At 44.0% G+C, this 20085-nt stretch overlaps 1 protein-coding gene across 1 annotated transcript in view; it reads left to right on the top strand.

The window, feature by feature from the left end:
- The window catches only part of LOC139255875 (protein CC2D2B-like), a 558271-nt gene that overhangs the window by 123591 nt on the left and 414595 nt on the right, over positions 1–20085 (top strand). Inside the window, exons 9-10 of the mRNA XM_070874046.1 lie at positions 11697–11865; positions 12017–12153. Coding sequence (XP_070730147.1) covers positions 11697–11865; positions 12017–12153 — 306 coding nt within the window. The remainder of the gene's footprint in view (positions 1–11696; positions 11866–12016; positions 12154–20085) is intronic.

The following is a 20085-nucleotide window of genomic DNA, read 5'->3' as shown; positions in this document are numbered from 1 at the left end:
GGAGAGAGAAAACAGGGAATTATAGACCGGTCAGCCTTACATCGGTAGTGGGTAAAATGATGGAATCAATTATTAAGGATGTCATAGCAGCGCATTTGGAAAGAGGTGACATGATAGGTCCAAGTCAGCATGGATTTGTGAAAGGAAAATCATGCTTGACAAATCTTCTGGAATTTTTTGAGGATGTTTCCAGTAGAGTGGACAAGGGAGAACCAGTTGATGTGGTGTATTTGGACTTTCAGAAGGCTTTCGACGAGGTCCCACACAAGAGATTAATGTGCAAAGTTAAAGCACATGGGATTAGGGGTAGTGTGCTGACGTGGATTGAGAACTGGTTGCCAGACAGGAAGCAAAGAGTAGGAGTAAATGGATACTTTTCAGAATGGCAGGCAGTGACTAGTGGGGTACCGCAAGGTTCTGTGCTAGGGCCCCAGTTGTTTACATTGTACATTAATGATTTAGACGAGAGGATTAAATGTAGTATCTTCAAATTTGCGGATGACACTAAGTTGAGTGGCAGTGTGAGCTGCGAGGAAGATGCTATGAGGCTGCAGAGTGACTTGGATAGGTTAGGTGAGTGGGCAAATGCATGGCAGATAAAGTATAATGTGGATAAATGTGAGGTTATCCATTTTGGTGGTAAAAATAGAGAGACAGACTATTATCTGAATGGTGACAGATTAGGAAAAGGGGAGGTGCAACGAGACCTGGGTGTCATGGTACATCAGTCATTGAAGGTTGGCATGCAGGTACAGCAGGCGGTTAAGAAAGCAAATGGCATGTTGGCCTTCATAGCGAGGGGATTTGAGTAGAGGAGCAGGGAGGTGTTACTACAGTTGTACAGGGCCTTGGTGAGGCCACACCTGGAGTATTGTGTACAGTTTTGGTCTCCTAACTTGAGGAAGGACATTCGTGCTATTGAGGAAGTGCAGCGAAGGTTCACCAGACTGATTCCTGGGATGGCGGGACTGACATATCAAGAAAGACTGGATCAACTGGGCTTGTATTCACTGGAGTTCAGAACAATGAGAGGGGATCTCATAGAAACGTTTAAAATTCTGACGGGTTTGGACAGGTTAGATGCAGGAAGAATGTTCCCAATGTTGAGGAAGTCCAGAACCAGGGGTCACAGTCTAAGGATAAGGGGTAAGCCATTTAGGACCGAGATGAGGAGAAACTTCTTCACCGAGAGAGTGGTGAACCTGTGGAATTCTCTACCACAAAGTTGTTGAGGCCAATTCACTAAATATATTCAAAAAGGAGTTAGATGTAGTCCTTACTACTAGGGGGATCAAGGGGTATGGCGAGAAAGCTGCATGAAGTTGCATGTTCAGCCATGAACTCATTGAATGGTGGTGCAGGCTCGAAGGGCCGAATGGCCCACTCCTGCACCTATTTTCTATATTTCTATGTTTCTGTGATCATGAACTCAGCTCCACTTCCCTGCCCGCTCCCCATAACCCTTTACTTACTTATCGCTCAAAACTCTGTCTATCTCCGCCTTAAATATATTCAATGACCCAGCCTCCACAGCTCTCTGGGGTAGAGAATTCCATAGATTTACAACCCTCTGAGAAGAAATTCCTCCATATCTCAGTTTTAAATGGGCGGCCCCTTATTCTAAGACTATGTCCCTAGTTTTAGTTTCCCCTATGAGTGGAAATATCCTCTCTGCATCCACCTTGTTATCTTATATGTTTCGATAAGATCACCTCTCATTCTTCTGAACTCCACTCAACCCATCCTCATAAGTCAACCCCCTCATCTCCAGAATCAACCTAGTGAACCTTCTCTGAACAGCCTCCAATGCAAGTATATCCTTCCTTAAATACGACCAAAACTGTACGCAGTACTCCAGGTGTGGCCTCACCAATACCCTGTAAAGTTGTAGCAGGACTTATTTGCTTTTATACTCATACCTCTTGCAATAAAAGCCAACATTCCATTTGCCTTCCTGATTACTTGCTGTACCTGTACACTAACTTTTTGTGTTTCATGCATAAGGATCCCCAGGTCTCTCTGTACTGCAGCACTTTGCAATTTTTCTCCATTTAAATTGTAATTTGTTTTTCTATTATTTCTGTCAAAGTGGATAACCTCACATTTTCTCACATTATACTCCATCTGCCAAATTTTTGCCCACTCACTTAGCCTGTCTATATCCCTTTGCAGATTTTTTGTGTCCTCTTCACAATTTTCTTTCCCACCCATCTTTGTATCATCTGCAAACTGGCTACATTGCACTCGGTCCCTTCCTCCAAGTCATTAATATAGATTATAAATAGTTGAGGACCCAGCACCGATTCCTATCAACCATATAAGGTCACGGATCCCCTATTTAGACACTCAAGTTTTAGTAAGAGGCAGGATGTCCCCCAGGGTCTGAAGTGCCATTGATGGGACCTGTGGCATTGAGGGTCCTGTTTGAAAATTCCTGAAATTTCATCAACAGAAAGATGCAGCCTATATTCTGCAGTTTTCTCTGTCCACCTTGAAAAATATTTTCAATGCCCATTGTTTTCACCAAGTTTTCAGTCACCTCTCATTCCGTTTTCCACTCCCCACTGTAAATGCATTGGGACATTTCTACAATTACATTGGATTGCATAGGATATGCAGCATAGACTCAACCAATCTATGCCAGAGTTTATGCTCCACTTAAGCCTCTTCCCGTCTTTCCTCATCTAACTCGATCCGCATAACCATCTATTTCCTACTCCCTTATATGCTTATTTAGCCTTCCCTTAAATGCATTGATACTATTCACTTCAACCACTCTCTTTGGTAGTGAGTTCCACATTCTCACCACTCTGGGTAAAGAATTTTCTGCTGAATTCCCTATTCAATTTCTTGACTGTCTTATATTGATGGCCTCTAGTTTTGCTTTTCTCCACAAGTGGAAACACTCTCTCTGTTTCTACCCCATCAAAACCTTTCATAATTTTAAAGACCTCTATTAGGTTACCCCTCAACCTTTTCAAGAGAAAAGAGACCCAGCTTGTTCATCCTTTCCTGATAGGTATAACCTCACATGTCTGGTATCATCCTTGTAAATCTTCTCTGCAACCTCTCCGGTGCCTTTCTATATTTTTTATAATATGGCGACCAGAATTGTACGCAGTACTCCAAATATTGTATAACCAAGGTTTGATACAAGTTTAGCATAACTTATCTACTTCTCAATTCGCTCCAGAAATAAACCCTAGTGCTTGGTTTGCTTTTTTATGGCTTATTAATCTGCATTGCTGCTTTAGTGATTTGTGTATTTAAGAACATAAGAAATAGGAGCAGGATTAGGCCATTTGGCCCTTCGAGCTTGCTCTGCCATTCAATAAGATCATGGCTGATCTGATAGTGGCCTCAACTCCACTTTCCTGCCCGCTCCCCATAACCCTCAACTCCCCTATCGTTCAAAAATCTGTCTATATTCAATGACCCAACCTCCACAGCTCTCTGGGGTAGAGAATTCCAAAGATTCATGACTCTCTGAGAGAAGAAATTCCTCCTCATTTCTGTGCGACCCTTTATTCTGACTCCCAGTATTGTACTCACAGATCCCTTTGCTGTTCTACCCCATTAAGATTCTTATTTTCCAAGTAAAGGTGATCTCATTATTTGCCTTACCAAAATGTAATACCTCACATTTATCTGTGTTGAAATTCATTTGACAATTATATGCCCATTCTGCAAGCAATGTCTTCTTGTAATTTGTTGCCGTCCTCTTCAGTATTGACTATTCTCCGTCCCCCCCACCCAATTAGATGTCATCCACAAATTTAGAAATTGTGTTTTTGATTCCAAAGTCTAAATTGTTTAATATAAATTGTGAACAACATTGGTCCTAGCACTGATCCTTGTGGGACCCCACTTTCCATCTTCTGCCACTCTGAATAGCTACCCTTTACCCCAACTCTATGCTTTCTGCCTTGACGCCAGTAGCTATCCATTCTTCTACTTGTCCCCTGACTCTGCATTCTCTGACCTTATTCATTAATCTATGAAATGGCACCTTATCGAAGGCCTTTTGGAAATCTAGATAAATTGCATCTACTGCATTACCCTTGTCTACTCTCTCTGTTACTTCTTCAAAGAATTCAATGAGATTGGTCAAATAAGACTTTCCCTTTTGAAATTCATGCTGATTATACATGATTGTATTTTTAGTTTCTAGATGTTTAGTAGGGATTCCATTATTTTTTCTACCACCAATGGTAAGCTGACTGGTCTATAGTTCCTTGGACATATTTTATCTCCATTATTAAATATAGGTATTACATCTTTTTCTAACGAATTATTAAATACGTGTAATAGTGCCTCTGCTATTTCTTCCCTAGTTTCTTTTAAAATGCCTGGATGTAATCCATCCAAACCAGGGGTTTTATCCTCTTTGAGTTTGATTAGTTTATTTAATATTTTACCTCTTATATTAAATGTGGTTATATCATTTCTAATCTCCTCTTCCGATGTCATGTCCACCTGATCTGTCTCCCTGGCAAATACTGAAGCAAAGTAATTATTTTAGATTTCTGCCATTTCACTATCTCTGCTTGTGATTTTATCGTGACCGCCCCTTAGTGGCCCTATTTTCATCCTGACTTTCCTTTTTTTATTTATGTGCCTGTAGAATATTTTATTATTTTGTTTTATGTTCCTTGATAATTTAATTTCATAGTTTCCCTTTGCCTTCCTAATTGTTTTTTTTACTTCTCTCCTAATCTCTTTGTATTCTCCCTTGTAATGCTCTCTCCTGCTGTCCATGTAATTAGTATATGCCTCATTCCATACCCTCAATTTTTCCCATGTCTTTATTCATCCATGATGTCTCATTAGTGTTTAGCTTGATCTTGTTTTTAGCAGAATATATTTTTCTTGGACTTTGTTGGACACCATTTTAAATGTTTCCTATTGCTGTTCTACATCATTATTTGCTAATATTGTTTCCCCTTTTATTAAAGGTGCTAAGTAAATTTAACTCATTGCTGCTGCAGAAATGAACTGCTTAAAGCTCCACTCCATCTAGTATTTTTCCCAGTCTTTTCCAGGGATATTTAATTGTGTACCACCTATATGGGTATCAACAATAAAACAACTTGTATTTATATTGTGCCTTTAACCTAGTGAAACATCCCAAGGCACTTCACAGGAGTATTATGAGATTTAAAAAATTTGACATCAAGCCACACAAGTAGAAATTAGCGCAGGTGACCAAAAGCTTGGTCAAAGATGTAGTGTCTTAAAGGAGGGAAAGAGAGGTATAAAGGTTTAGGCAGGGAGTTCCAGAGCTTGGGGCCTAGGCAACAGAAAGGACAGCCACCAATGGTTGAGCAATTATAATCAGTGATGGGCAGAATTAGAGGAGCACAGACATCTTGGGGAGGGGCGGGGGGAGGTGGTTGTGGGTCTGGAGGAGATTAGAGGTAGGGAGGGGCAAGGCCATGCAGTGATTTGAAAATAAGGATGAAAATTTTGTGTCCTTCTATACTTGCAGATTGTGGAGGAGAAGGATCAAGGGAGGTGGATTTGAACCTCATATACTTAATTAGGACTGCTCTTCTTTGCCACCCATATATACAATTCTAGTTGGACATAGAGACACCTGTGAAGACTAAGATTAGGAGCATAGGACTGGAAAGACCATTGCAGTCCATCTGGTCAGTCCCGGTGTCGAGGATATACGATAGTCCACAGTATCTCTCCTACTCCTTTATTAATTTTTCTTCATGTATTTATCCAGCTCTCTCTTGAACATGCCAAGACAATCAGCCCCAATGTCCTCCCTTGGCAGTTCATTCCATACAATCAGCACCAGCTACATGACGTGGTAAAATCAAAACTGTCTTTTCACCTTCTCTCCAGCTCAATGTCACCTGTCATTTCCATAAGCAGACCCCATATTCCATACAATTAGGAGTCACTTTTACTGTCCAATATCTTGCTAAACAGTAGCATGACATGGAGCTGATGACTATAAGACCGCTCATTGTGTGTGCTCTCTCCGCTCATAGTCTGTGCTCTCTTGTGCTATGTTTTGATGTGTTTGTCCTATTGTTGGGAAGGTGGACTGAAAAGCACTCTGGTGAGGTGAGGCCAATTGCAAACTAACAGGCTAGTTTATTTTACTTGTAATATATGTATGAACAGACTATAGTTATTACAGCAAGATTGACCTATTTCCTATCATTCCTTATAACATTAAAGTAATAAATAATGCAGACAATCTCGTCTAAGGTGGGCCTACCTCACTTTGCAAGTCACCATCACTGAACTGCCTGGCATGAACATTAGAAATCAAGACCCCTTCTGCTTCTCTCTCTGACTGTTCCAGACTCAAACCTCCTGCAGACTGTTTCTTCCAGTGAGAGGGGAAGACGAAACCTTGACCTCTGGTCTCTCCTTGAGCTCTCTGTGATGAGGATTGGCTTGCTGAGCTTCCAATCAAACTGTAACCTTGAATGAGAACCGCCACCCCCCCTCTCTCTCTCTCTCTCTCTCTCTCTCTCTCCAGTGTGGGAGCCAGTTTAGCTAGGACTCCTAAATGGTACCTCTGAATGGAACTCAAACCAACATTACAATTACAAACCTTATTAAATGTCAAATGCTTCCCTCGTCCGAAACTGATATGGTGTTGTGGTCATACACTATTCTGATCGTCAACGACCCCAACTATTAGTCTGAAACAACACCTGGATACTGTGTTTCTGGGATTTTACTTTTTGTGAGCCTGGATTTAATTTCATAGCAACATCAGATCTTCCTCCTTTTCTCCCAACAGCTACATTCATCCAAAATAAAAGCCAAGCACTACAGATGCTGGTATTCTGAAATAGAATCAGAAAATGCTGGAAATGCTCAGCAGGTCAGGCAGCATCGGTGGGGAGAGAAACAGAGTTAATGTTTGAAGTCGAACTTTTGGCAGAACTGGAATAAATTAGAGATGTTAACAGATTTTAAGCAAATGCAGAGGCATGGAAAGGGGGAGGGGAGGAAAGAACAAAAGGGAAGGTCTGTGATAGGGTGGAAGGCAGGAGTGATTACATGAACATAAGAACATAAGAAATAGGAGCAGGAGTAGGCCATACGGCCCCTCGAGCCTGCTCCGCCATTCAATACCACCATGGCTGATCCGATCATGGGCTCGGGTGCACTTCCCTGCCCGCTCCCCATAACCCCTTATTCCCTTATTGGTTAAGAAACTGTCTATCTCTGTCTTAAATTTATTCAATGACCCAGCTTCCACAGCTCTCAGGCAGCGAATTCCACAGATTTACAACCCTCTGAGAGAAGAAATTCCTCCTCATCGCAGTTTTAAATGGGCGTCCCCTTATTCTAAGATTATGCCCCCTAGTTCTAGTCTCCCCTGTCTTTGCATCCACCTTGTCAAGCCCCCTCATAATCTTATACATTTTAATAAGATCACCTCTCATTCTTCTGAATTCCAATGAGTAGAGGCCCAACCTATTCAACCTTTCCTCATAAGTCAACCCCCTCATCTCCGGAATCAACCTAGTGAACCTTCTCTGAACTGTCTCCAAAGCAAGTATATCCTTTCTTAAATATGGAAACCAAACTGTACGCAATATTCCAGGTATGGCCTCACCAATACCCTGTATAACTGTAGCAAGACTTCCTTGCTTTTATACTCCATCCCCTTTGCAATAAAGGCCAAGATTCCATTGGCCTTCCTGATCACTTGTTGTAACTGCATACTAACCTTTTGTGTTTCATGCACAAGTACCCCCAGGTCCCGCTGTACTGCAGCACTTTGCAATTCTTCTCCATTTAAATAATAACTTGCTCTTTGATTTTTTTCTGCCAAAGTGCATAACCTCACATGTTCCAACATTATATTCCATCTGCCAAATTTTTGGCCACTCACTTAGCCTGTCAATGTCCTTTTGCAGATTTTTTGTATCCTCACACATTGCTTTTCCTCCCACCTTTGTATCGTCAGCAAACTTGGCTCCATTACACTCGGTCCCTTCTTCCAAGTCATTGATCCCTATGGCACCCCACAAATTACTAATTGCCAACCCTAGAATGAACCATTTATTCCGACTCTCTGTTTTCAGTTAGCTAGCCAATCCCCTATCCATGCTAATATATTATCCCCAACCCCATGAACTTTTATCTTGTGCAGTAACAAAAGGTATGCTTGTACAAAGCAAAAGAAGATGGATGGCATTGAGGCAAGTAAATAAACAAAAGATGGGTCTAGAAGAGGTGTAAATGGGAAAAGCAGAATCATCATCAGCTGCCATCTGAAAAAAAATGGGCGCAAAAGTTATGGTCGGAAATTATTGAACTCGATGTTAAGTCCAGAAGGCTGTAAAGTGTCTAATAGAAAGATGAGGTGCTGATCCTCGAGCTTACCTTGAGCTTCATTGGAACAGTGTTAAGAGGCCGAGATCAGAGTGGGAGTGGAGCGGAGAATTAAAGTGACAGGCAACTGGAAGCTCGGGGCCACATTTCAGGACTGAACGGAGATGATCCGCAAAGCGGTCACCCAATCTGTCTTTAGTCTCCCCAGTGTAGAAGAGACTGCATTGTGAGCAGCGAATACGTATACTAAATTGAGCAACATTCATCCTCTTTGCTTAGTTAGGATGCTTGCTTCTGGACACAAATCTGCACAGAAATTATTTATTTGCCTAATAGTAAAGTACTGTCTCTATCCCTACTGTCTGCCACCATGGTGCCTTCTTTGGTGTATAATGTGCCAGACTGCCTATTTTAGTATTTCTTCTTTCCATTCAGCTTCATGTGCCATACCTGCAGAGACAGAAGAGGGGGGATAAAAAAGAACAACTTAATGTAGAGCTGCCCATGTCAGCCAGCTGACAAGGTGCTGTAGATATATTTCTTATAGGAGGATGAAGTACAAAGGTAGGATCATGTTCATATGAACCCTGCCCCTTATTCCTGACTGCTTAATGCTTCTTTGGCTTCTGAAAAAGAAGAAACAGATAGAGAAGGTGACTTGCATAAATTTACCTTGTCCATGCATGAAAATGGACTCTAAGGACAATGAAGGCTGAAATGTGCAGCATGCAGGGGTTGTGCATGAAAAAGAGTTCAGGAAGTTGTCCTGAGGCATGCTTGTGCTGAAGGAACGAGTAATTAGGAATGCTAATGGAAAGAGCACAGTGGAGGGCATTCACAACTATGGGAAAGAGAGATAATGAAGGAAGGCATGGGTAGGAGAGATCATGCTCTTGCTAATTGATACAGAACATGGAGAAGTGGTGCCCGTGCATCTGCATATCTTGCTTCGAGAGAGGGGCCATCTGATTTTATTTTGCACTGCAGCCAAGTTATCTGAATATTATCTGGCATTTATTTGGTCAGCCACCATCTGTCATGGGCCACAGCCCAGGGAACCTTCCAATCACAGTGGGGAATTAGAACCGCTCATCTGGACTTCCTGAAGCAAGTACTCTATGGTCTACTCATCAAAGCAGGGCAATCTACTTCTTCATTGTAGTGCTGCAAGTCATAACTGGCTTCGTTCACACAAAAGAAGGTAGTAAAGCAGGATGAAACTAGAGCAAACATAGTCAGATGACATAAAAAAAATTACAAATGTAGGAAGGCAAAAATAAACCGGGATAGAATGCAGTGACACCAAAAGGAAAACAGATAACCAATCACAAAATTACTGTCCCTTCAAGCTGCTGAAGTCCATTAAGGGCTGGAGCAGAATTCCTCCCTTTTCCTTGTCCACAAAGCCTAGTTTCCTCCAAGGTTTCCTCTTGCTCTAGCCAGGACCCGGATCTTTCTCGAATTTCTCTCTTATCTCCCCTCATGCCCTCTCCAACCTCAGCTTCTCCATAAACCCCACCTTTTGCTCTCTCGACCCTATTCTGACTAAATTGTTGACCACCCAGTTTCCCTTCATGGTCACCATGCTAGCTAACATAGTAAAGATTACCTATCTTTAGGCAATGTATTCCTCCCTTTCAAACCTGCTGTCACCAACCCCTTCCTCAAAAAGCCCACTCTTGACCCCTCTGACCCTATAAACTAGCACCCATCTTCAATTTCACCTTCATCTCCAAAGTCCTTGAACTTGTTGTCGCCTGCCAAGTACGTGCCCATCTTTCCTACAACTCCGTGTTTGAGCCTCACTAATCAATTTTCCATATCTACCACCATACTGAAGTGGTCTGAATCAAAGTCACAAATGACATCCTCTGTGAGTGACCATGGTGCATTATCCCTCCTCATCCTTCTCGACCTGTCTGCAACTTTGACATGGTCGACCACACCATCCACCTCCAATGCCACTCCTCTGTTGTCTAGCTGAGTGGGATTGCCCTCATCTGGTTCCATTATTACATATCTAGTTGTAGCCAAAGAATCTCCTGCTTCTGTTCCTACCCCACACTGTTGCCTCTGGAGTTCCCCAAGAATTTATCCTTGGCTCCCTCCTATTGCTCATTTCCACACTGCACCTTGGCAACACCATTAGATTGCACATGCACACTGACAACACCCAGATATATGTCACCACCACCTGTCTTGACTCCTCCACTCTCTGTGTTGTCAGCCTGATTGTCTGACATCCAGTCCTGGATGAGCCGCAATTTCCTCCAGTTAAACATTAGGAAGACCATGTCTTCGGCCATGCCACAAACTCTGTTTTCTGCCACTGATTCCAGCCCCCTCCATGGTCCTTTTTTAGAGGCAGAACCAAACTGTTCGCAAACTCGGTGGCCTATTTGACCTTGAGCTGAGCTTATGACCCCGTGCCCTCATCCATGCTTTTTTTAACCTCCAGACTTGACTATTTCAATGCTCTCCTTGTTAGCCTCCTGTCTTCCACCCTCCATAAGCTTGAGCTCATCCAAAACTCTGCTGCCCTTTTCCTAACCCTGACCAAGTCATGCTCACTCACCACCCCTGTGTTCACTGACCTATATTGGCTCCCGGTTCATCAGTGCTTCAAATTTAAAATTCTTATCCTTGTGTTCAAATACCTCCATGGCCCTCTCTATCTCTGTAACCTCATCCAGGCCTGCAACCCTCTGAGACTCTGCGTTCCTCCAACTGTGGCCTCTTAGATATTCCCTACTCCCTTCATTGCACCATTGGTGGTGTGCCTTCAGCTGTCCAGGCTCTAAGCTGTGGAATTCCCTCAATAAAGCTCTCTGCCTCTTTCCCTCACTCCTCCTTTAAGACCCTTCTTAAAACCCACCTCTTTGATCATGCTTTTAAGCATCCTTCTCCTTCATAGGTTTGTTGTCAATTTTTGACTGATTATACACCTGCGAAGCACCTTGGGATATTTTCCTATGCTAAAGGCACCATATAAATGCAAGTTGTTGTTGAACGTCCTCCCCATTGTGGGTGTGCACTCAATGAAAGGACACCACTCAGTGCACACTCACTCAATGCATATCAGCCAAAACTGGAAATGTGGGCGCATTGGGATAGGTCTGGGCGGCATGTATTTCCAGTGCGCTCCATTTCCTTTGGCTACAGAGGAAAATCATTCCTATTACTCTTGGGATCTATCCCTGCATGGTATAAACATGATACATCTGAACTGAAAGTGGTACAAATTGTGTTAAATTCTGGTATTGTGAATTCCATTGCTTTTAATTTTGTATATTTTGTCATTAAGAGCACAATTTAATATTCTTGGATAAATAATTGATTTTACTTTTAAAGCTCATATATATGTTTTTCTTGTTTAGGAAGAACCAGAGAGTGAAATCCCAATTACTGGTAGTATGTCAGAAGAAAAGTCCAAATTTGACTTTTACCTAAGTGAACATATAATTGAAAGGATACCTGCTGAATATCCGAATCGTAAATTACAGGGAGAAAATCAAAAAAACCTTTTCATCCCGAGTACATCACCAGGTAGCATAAAAAAAGTTTATTTGTTTTATACGGTATTATCATAATATACAATGGGTATTGTTTTATTATAACATTTTACTACAAAAATTAATTCTTACTATGAGATAGGTGTATTTGAGAAATTGGTATATCAAATTCCTTTTTTTTTTAGTGGCTCTAAGCAGTAAGCTTCCAAAAAACATTGCCCCTCGTGTCTTGGAAGAAGAAGGCTTCTATGTCATTCATAAACCAGATGTGTTGAAAAGAAATATCAACAAAATGGAGAATCGCTTTCTTGTACAAGAGGAGGTAACTTCATAAATATATCCTCATTATTTGTTTCTGGAGCTGGAATGGGGGGAAAACCTTAGGAAAATGCCAAGCCGAGCTGCAATGATTCTTCCCAAGAGCAAGGAAAAGAATTGTTACACAGATTATCATAGGATTAGGAGATTCGGAGATAAAAGTGAACCCTTGAGCATGTTTCACCATTCAGTTAGATCATGATTGACCTGCACCTGAAATCCATTTACCTATCTTTGTTCCATATCCCTTGCCTATCAATCTCAGTCTTGAAAATTTCAATTGACAAGGCATTCACAGCCTTTTGGAAGAGCAAGTTCCAGATTTCAACTACTCTTTGTGTGAGAAATAACTTCCTGATTTCACTCCAAATGGCCTAGCTCTTATTTTAAGATCATATCCTCTTGTTCTGCTTTTCCCCACCAGAGGAAATAATTTCTCTGTATCTACCCGACTGAACCCCGTTATCATTTTAGATGCCTCGATTCGACCATCCCATAACCATCTAAATTCAAAGGACTAAAATTTCCTATGGCTTATCGCCCGGTTTCTGGGAGGTATTGGCCATTGTGGGTGCTAATCAGGTAAGCGGAAAATTCCCTACCTGAGTTACACCGGCGGTTTCGAGGTACTGCTGGGGAGCAGACTGCCAACGTGCACTGTCCTGAGATCGCCCTGGCGCGATATTTGGGTCAGCGGTGTAGGTGAGTATGAAAAAAAAACACCCATGAGGATCAGCGGAGCTGGGCGGTAGGTGAGTACCTCTGCAAGAAAAAGGTTAGTAATTGTTTTTTACTAATTATTTTAAAAATCTGTTGTGTTTATTTAGTTTAAAATGGTCTTGGGAATGTTTTTTTGATTTTTTTTTAAGTGATGGTTTTCGAAAAATTATTTATATTTTTCTGCTGCTTGGCCCAACCCGTAGCCTCGGGGTAAATTTTTATTGATTTTTAAATTGATCACTCATTTTGTTTAGGAACCGCCCAATTGACCCTAAATTGCACTTTTTCGCCCAGAATGGGGATGCAACGCCCATGTTTTTCGCTCAGTGGATTAAAAAATGTTTTTGGGGAGGTTTTTGCCGGCGATATTCTTCCCAATCTTAGCGGTCTTTTGGGTGGCAATCAGGCGCTGGCGGGCTGATAGGAAATTCTAACCCAAAGGATACAGCCAAGTTTATGCAATCTATCTTCACAATTTAACCCTTTAAGGCTTAGGGGCGGATTTTACGGTCCTTTGCGGTCTGTTTTTTGCCCCGGAACGGCGGCAATGGCAGCGGTGAGGTCTTCTGGGTGGGCAGTCAGCCTTCAGTGCCCTGCAGGGGTTTTCCGGGGCCTGTTTTTCTGTGGCGCGGAGCAGCACTGCCTTGAAGAGCTGCGCTGATGTGCAACGCCCCTGGTTGTGACAGCAGCGCAGTTTTTGACTCCCACCTGACCCGTATGCCCCGCAGCGCGCCCCGCAGTGAATGTCTGGGAAATCGGGCGGGGAACCTGTCATATATCCTACATGGCTACTGTTGGTACTAGCTTAAGGTGTGCCACCAGAGGGCACAGCAGTGGGAGACTCGTAGGTTACCTGTACAGGTGTGCCTGGCCTAGTATAAAAGGCAGGCCACCTGGTGCGATCCTCACTCTGGAGTTAACTAATAAAGGACTAAGGTCACTACTGTTCAAGTACAACCCAATTCCTCGTGGAGTCATTGTTCGAGCATCTAAGGGCACAACAACTGGCGACGAGATTACGAACTTTCACGCGGAAATGGCACCCTTGGTACGTTGCAGCAGTTTGCCGATGGTGATGATTGGGATGCCTTTGTGGAGAGGTAAGAACACTTTTTTTTACAGCAAATGACCTGGCAGGAGACGACCCGGCCGCACTGGCTGATAAGCGCCGCGCTATCCTGCTAACCAGTTGTGGAGCGAGCGTCTATGGCCTCATCAGGGACTTGCTTCCACCAGCGAAGACAATGACCAAGTCATATAAGGAGCTCGTAACTCTGACCCAGGAGCAACTCAAGCCTAAGGAGAGCATCCTCACAGCCAGACACCGGTTCTATACCCACCGACGGCCCGAAGGCCAGGAAGTCGCGAAGTATGCTGCAGACCTCAGGAGGCTGGCGGCACCATGAGAGTTTGGCACCACCTCAACGAAGCACTGCGGGACATTTTTGTCTTGGAATTGGCCGTGAGGACCTTCTTCACAAGCTACTGTCGGCGGATACCACAGTCACACTGCAGAAGGCCATCTCTGTGAGCCAGTCATTCATGACATCGACCTGCGGCTCTAGGCAGATGTCTCACCCTCAGGACTCAAACCCGGCTGGTACTGTGCACAGAGTGGCGCCGTTCAGGAGCTGGACTGTTGAGCGCGAATCCTCTCGAAAGAGAGAACAGGCCCCTGCGTCCCTTGACTCGGAGTCCTCCGAGGGGGGCTAATCGAGTAGCACCATGCTGGCGTTGCGGAGGGAATCACAGGGTTCACCAGTGCCGTTTTAAAGGCTGCAACACAAAGGGCCACCTCCAGTGAACGTGTAAGAGAAATAGGACTCACTGTGTCGATGAGGAGTCTGCAGATGGCCATGAATCCAGCGTGAATTATGAATTGTTAGACAGAGAGGCAGACCAGTCCCACAGGGAGGTACACAGCATGTTTACCTGCATCAATGAGTGCACCCCGCTGAAGATGGAAGTCGAGATAGAGGGAAGTCCAGTCTTCATGGAAGTGGACACAGGGCGAAGCAGTCAGTGATGAATCAAGGAGCTTTTGAAAGACTATGGGACAATCCGGCTAAACGACCCGAGTTGGCCCCGGTTCAGGCAAAGCTGCGCATCTACACCAATGAAATCATCCCAGTCGTTGGTAGTGTGAATGAAAAGGTACTCCATGATAGCGCGGTGCACAAGTTACCTCTGTGGATTGTTGCAGGTGATAGACAAACGCTGCTCCGCAGAAGGTGGATGGAGAAGATCCATTGGAAGTGGGAAGACTTCACCCCTCCAGCGATTGAAGCCCTCTGCACTCAGAGGCAAAGCAAGCCCTCACCTGAGGGTGGACCCAGCACCGGTGAGCTGACCAGCACGGCACCCGAGACACAGATCGCTCAGCACGACTGCATGGAGATGATCCAGCTGAGATGACCTGAACGCACCTTCCAGGCTCCAGTGGCAGGACTCAGGAGGGAGAAAATCAGATCTAGCAGCGTCTTCCCAACTGCGAAGGCAGAACCCGGGGAGAAGAGGATCGCCGCAGTCAACATTGTGGACGAAGGAAAGATGGCGCCCAAACCACGAGGTGATGCGCTGAAGACAAAGATGGCCGTGGCCAGACCACGAGGTGCAGCGCTGATGGAGCAACACGTGGCAGCAAACGGAGAAGCGAATTGTGGTAAAGGAGGCCTGCAACCCACTACAATTAAAGGGACAGTTCCACACATTTAAGCAATGTAACAGTAATTGTAAGTTGGAGACTAAAGGTGTAACAGATTATGTAAAGCGTGAAACTGTCAATGTAAAATGTGTAACTGATAATCGGAATTGTATCCATGCAACCAGCGAGGAAAAGTCGCGCGATCATGATCGGACCTCCAGAGTGTCCATCATAAGTAAGGAAAAGCTGTACGATGCAGGATTCCCACTGCACGCAGCCAATGCAGTGGGCAGACACCCATCGGGTGCACACAGGTCCTGCGAGCTTACCCAATGCTGTAGCCTGCGTCCCGGGGATGAGAGTTATGCACCACGAAGTGTGGCCACAAGCATCCAACACACACGACCTGCAAAGCAAGCAACCACAGCAGGGCAATGGCAATGGTAGTGATACCATGCCCTGGGTCGGCTCCATCACTCAGGTAACCTGAAAGAGCAGACTGCACCAAGGCCATACCCCTAGATGTAGGGTCACTCACCACTGTTCCCCCAGAGGAAACAAGCACCAGCCAGGATTTCAAACCAAGCGACGCTCAGGCCAGCGAGTCAGCAGTTCCCTGTGCACTGCTAGACAACAGCTCCTCCGGGACATCTGTGAACCTGCCTGACGCTAGGGTCCATGGCAACAGCCCCGAGAGCAGGCTAAGCAAGCCAACCGGCTCCCCACTGCCAGTACTGGGCACTGAGCCACCACCAGACTGCAGGGACACCACCTAGCAGCTCCAGAACTAGCTCGTCCTCACAGACCGGTTACCGCATCTTCAAGGCATCTAACGCTCTTGTCGCATCACGGAACCACAAAAAAAACCGCAAAACCCACTTACCTGAACTTGAATGTACATAAATGTTAGGGGCCCCCGCCACACCAATATGGGAAGGGGCGGGGGGAGAATGGAGTGGTCAGGAACACACACACACAAACACACACCAACCACCAGCATGCTACTGCACCCACTACCCACCCAAGGTTGAGCTGGCCTGCCAGAGGTCTACCAGACAAAACCCATATGGAGCTAAGCCCAGAGCACAGTTAATGCAGGGGCAATTTACACGGAGGGTTCAGGGGGGAGTGATGTCATGTATCCTACATGGCTACTGTTGGTACTAGCTTAAGGTGTGCCACCAGAGGGCACAGCAGTGGGAGGCTAGTAGGTTACCTGTACAGGTATGCCTAGCCTAGTATAAAAGGCAGGCCACCAGGTGTGATCCTCACTCTGGAGTTAACTAATAAAGGACTAAGGTCACTACTGTTCAAGTACAACACACTGCCTCGTGGAGTCATTGTTAGAGCATCTAAGGACACAACAGAACCTATACCGACTGTAGAGAGGTAAGTAATGCAGTCCTAAGGTTTTTTCTTTAAATTTTTTTTAAATTAATTTATGTTGTGGTGGTGTGGGCTATGTATTGAGAATGTTTTTGAGGGTTTTTCTCCCCAGACGACTCTCAGAGTGCTCCCGGTCCTGCTCTTTAGCTTGGGATTTTCCCTTGCTAACACCCAAGAGAGCTGTATAACACCTCCCTTTGTGCTGCGCCCCAGACTTAGGTCCCAGCTGCTCAATTTTGATGACCACGACACAAACTATTCCCGGGCGCAAACTTTACCGCCCTGCCGCCATTACCGTCCTGAAATCATCAAAGCCGAAAATCCAGCCCAAGGCATTTTACAAATCTACATTATGGCCCTCCCAAGGCGAATATATCTTTCCTGCGTTTTGATGCCTAAAGCCTAAGGCAGTACTCCAGATGGGGTCTGACCATGGCTCTGTATAACTGAAGCATAACTTCCTTAATTTTGAATTGAGATAAATTGAGATTCCATTAGTCTTTTTGATTACTTTTGTACTTGTGTACTAGCTTTTGGTGATTTATGTACATAGACACGTAAATCCTATTGCTCCTCCGCACTTCCTAGTCTCTCACCATCAAGAAAATATTCTGATTTGTCTTTCTCAGATTCAAAGTGGATGACTTCACATTTGCACACTCACTTAGTAGGTCCATATCATTTTGTAACTTACTGCTCCGATCCACGTAACTTACTGTGCCTCCTAATTAGTGTCATCTCAAACTTGGAAGCAGGCTATGTGCCTTCCCGGTCAGTCTAGGAAAAGTGTTTGGTGTGGAAAGACATAGAAGTAGGGGAGTAAAATAAATATGGAAAGAAAAAGAAATTAAATGAAGAAAGAATGTGTCACCTATTCAATTTAGCCCATTTATAACTTGCATCTCTGATTTAATGCTACAACTAGTTATTTTTATTCTGTCCTTCATGTACAATTATAGATATTTTAATAATGTTGCTTAAGAATTTATGTAGAACTTGACTATAGAGTTGATGTGATTTAAAAATTAGCATTTTTATTTAGGTTCTGGTTTGGTGGCTGCTCCTTCAAAATCAATCATTGTGCACAGGGAGTTGAACAGCCAGCTAAAAACTAAGTGTTGCACCAAACCTATCGCAACATAGAAACATAGAAAATAGGTGCAGGAGTAGGCCATTCGGCCCTTCGAGCCTGCACCACCATTCAATATGATCATGGCTGATCATGCAACTTCAGTACCCCATTCCTGCTTTCTCTCCATACCCATTGATCCCTTTAGCCGTAAGGGCCACATCTAATTCCCTTTTGAATATATCTTAACGAACTGGCCTCAACAACTTTCTGTAGTAGAGAATTCCTCAGGTTCACAATTGTGAGAGTGAAGAAGTTTCTCCTCATCTTGGTCCTAAATGGCTTACCCCTTACCTTAGACTGTGACCCTTGGTTCTGGACTTCCCCATCATCGGGAACATTCTTCCTGCATCTAACCTGCCCAATCCCGTCAGAATTTTATGTTTCTATGAGATCCCCTCTCATTCTTCTAAATTCCAGTGAATATAAGCCTAGTCGATCCAATCTTTCTTCCTATGTCAGTCCTACCATCCCGGGAATCAGTCTGGTGAACCTCCGCTGCACCCCTCAATAGCAAGAATGTCCTTCCTCAGATTAGGAGACCAAAACTGTACACAATACTCAAGCTGTGGTCTCACCAAGGCCCTGTACAACTGCAGTAAGACCTCCCTGCTCCTATACTCAAATTCCCTCGCTATGAAGGCCAGCATGCCATTTGCTTTCGATACTGCCTGCTGTACCTGCATGCCTTTACCTTCAATGACTGATGTACCATGACACCCAGGTCTCGTTGCACCTCCCCTTTTACTAATCTCACCATTCAGATAATAATCTGCCGCCTTGTTTTTGCCACCAAAGTGGATAACCTCACACTTATCCACATTATACTGCATCTGCCATGTATTTGCCCATTCACCTAACCTGTCCAAGTCCCTCTGCAGCCTCCTAGCATCCTCCTCACAGCTCACACTGCGACCCAGCTTAGTGTCATCTGCAAACTTGGAGATATTACATTCAATTTCTTCGTCTAAATCATTAATGTATATTGTAAATAGCTGGGGTCCCAGCACTGAACCCTGTGGCACCCCACTAGTCACTGCCTACCATTATTCCTTCTTTTTGCTTCCTGTCTGCCAACCAGTTCTCCATCCATGTCAGTACATTATCCCCAATAACATGTGCCTTAATTTTACACGCTAATCTCTTGTGTGGGACCTTATCAAAAGCCTTTTGAAAGTCCAAATACAGCACATCTACTGGTTCTCCCTTATCCACTCTACTAGTTACATCCTCAAAAAACTCTAGAAGATTTGTCAAGCATGATTCCCCTTTCATAAATCCATGCTGACTTGGACCGATCCTGTCACTACTTTCCAAATGCGCTGCTATTACATCTTTAATAATTGATTCCAGCATTTTCCCCACCACCGATGTCAGGCTAACTGGTTTGTTGTTCCCTGTTTTCTCTCTCCTACTTTTAAAACGTAGGGTTACATTAGCTACCCTCCAATCCATAGGAACTGAACCAGAGTCCATGTAATGTTGGAAAATGACCAACAATGCATCTACTATTTCTAGGGCCACTTCCTTAAGTGCTCTGGGATGCAGACTATCAGGCCCGGCCTTCAGTCCCTTCAATTTCCCTAACACCATTTCCTGACTAATAAGGATTTCCCTCAGTTCTCCCTTCTCGTTAGACCCTCGGTCCTCCAGTATTTTCAGGAGGTTATTCATGTCTTCCTTAGTGAAGACAGAACCAAAGTATTTGTTCAATTGGTCTGCCATTTCCTTGTTCCCCATTATGAATTCACCTGATTCTGACTGCAAGGGACCTACATTAGTCTTCACTATTCTTTTTCTCTTCACTTATCTATAGATTTGCAATCAGTTTTTATGTTCCCTGCATACTCTATTTTCCCCCTTCTAATTAAACCTTTAGTCTTCCTCTGCGGAATTTCAAATTTCTCCCACTCCTCAGGTTTGCTGCTTTTTCTGGCCAATTTATATGCCCCTTTCTTGGATTTAACACTTTCCCTAATTTCCCTTGTTAGCCACGGTTGAGCCACCTTCCCTTTTTTATTCTTACGCCACACAGGGATGTACAATTGTTGAAGTTC

This window comes from Pristiophorus japonicus, chromosome 3 (genome assembly GCF_044704955.1).
Source record: "Pristiophorus japonicus isolate sPriJap1 chromosome 3, sPriJap1.hap1, whole genome shotgun sequence".
Taxonomy (NCBI): Eukaryota; Metazoa; Chordata; class Chondrichthyes; family Pristiophoridae; genus Pristiophorus; species Pristiophorus japonicus.
This window is presented reverse-complemented; position numbering and strand designations above follow the sequence as displayed.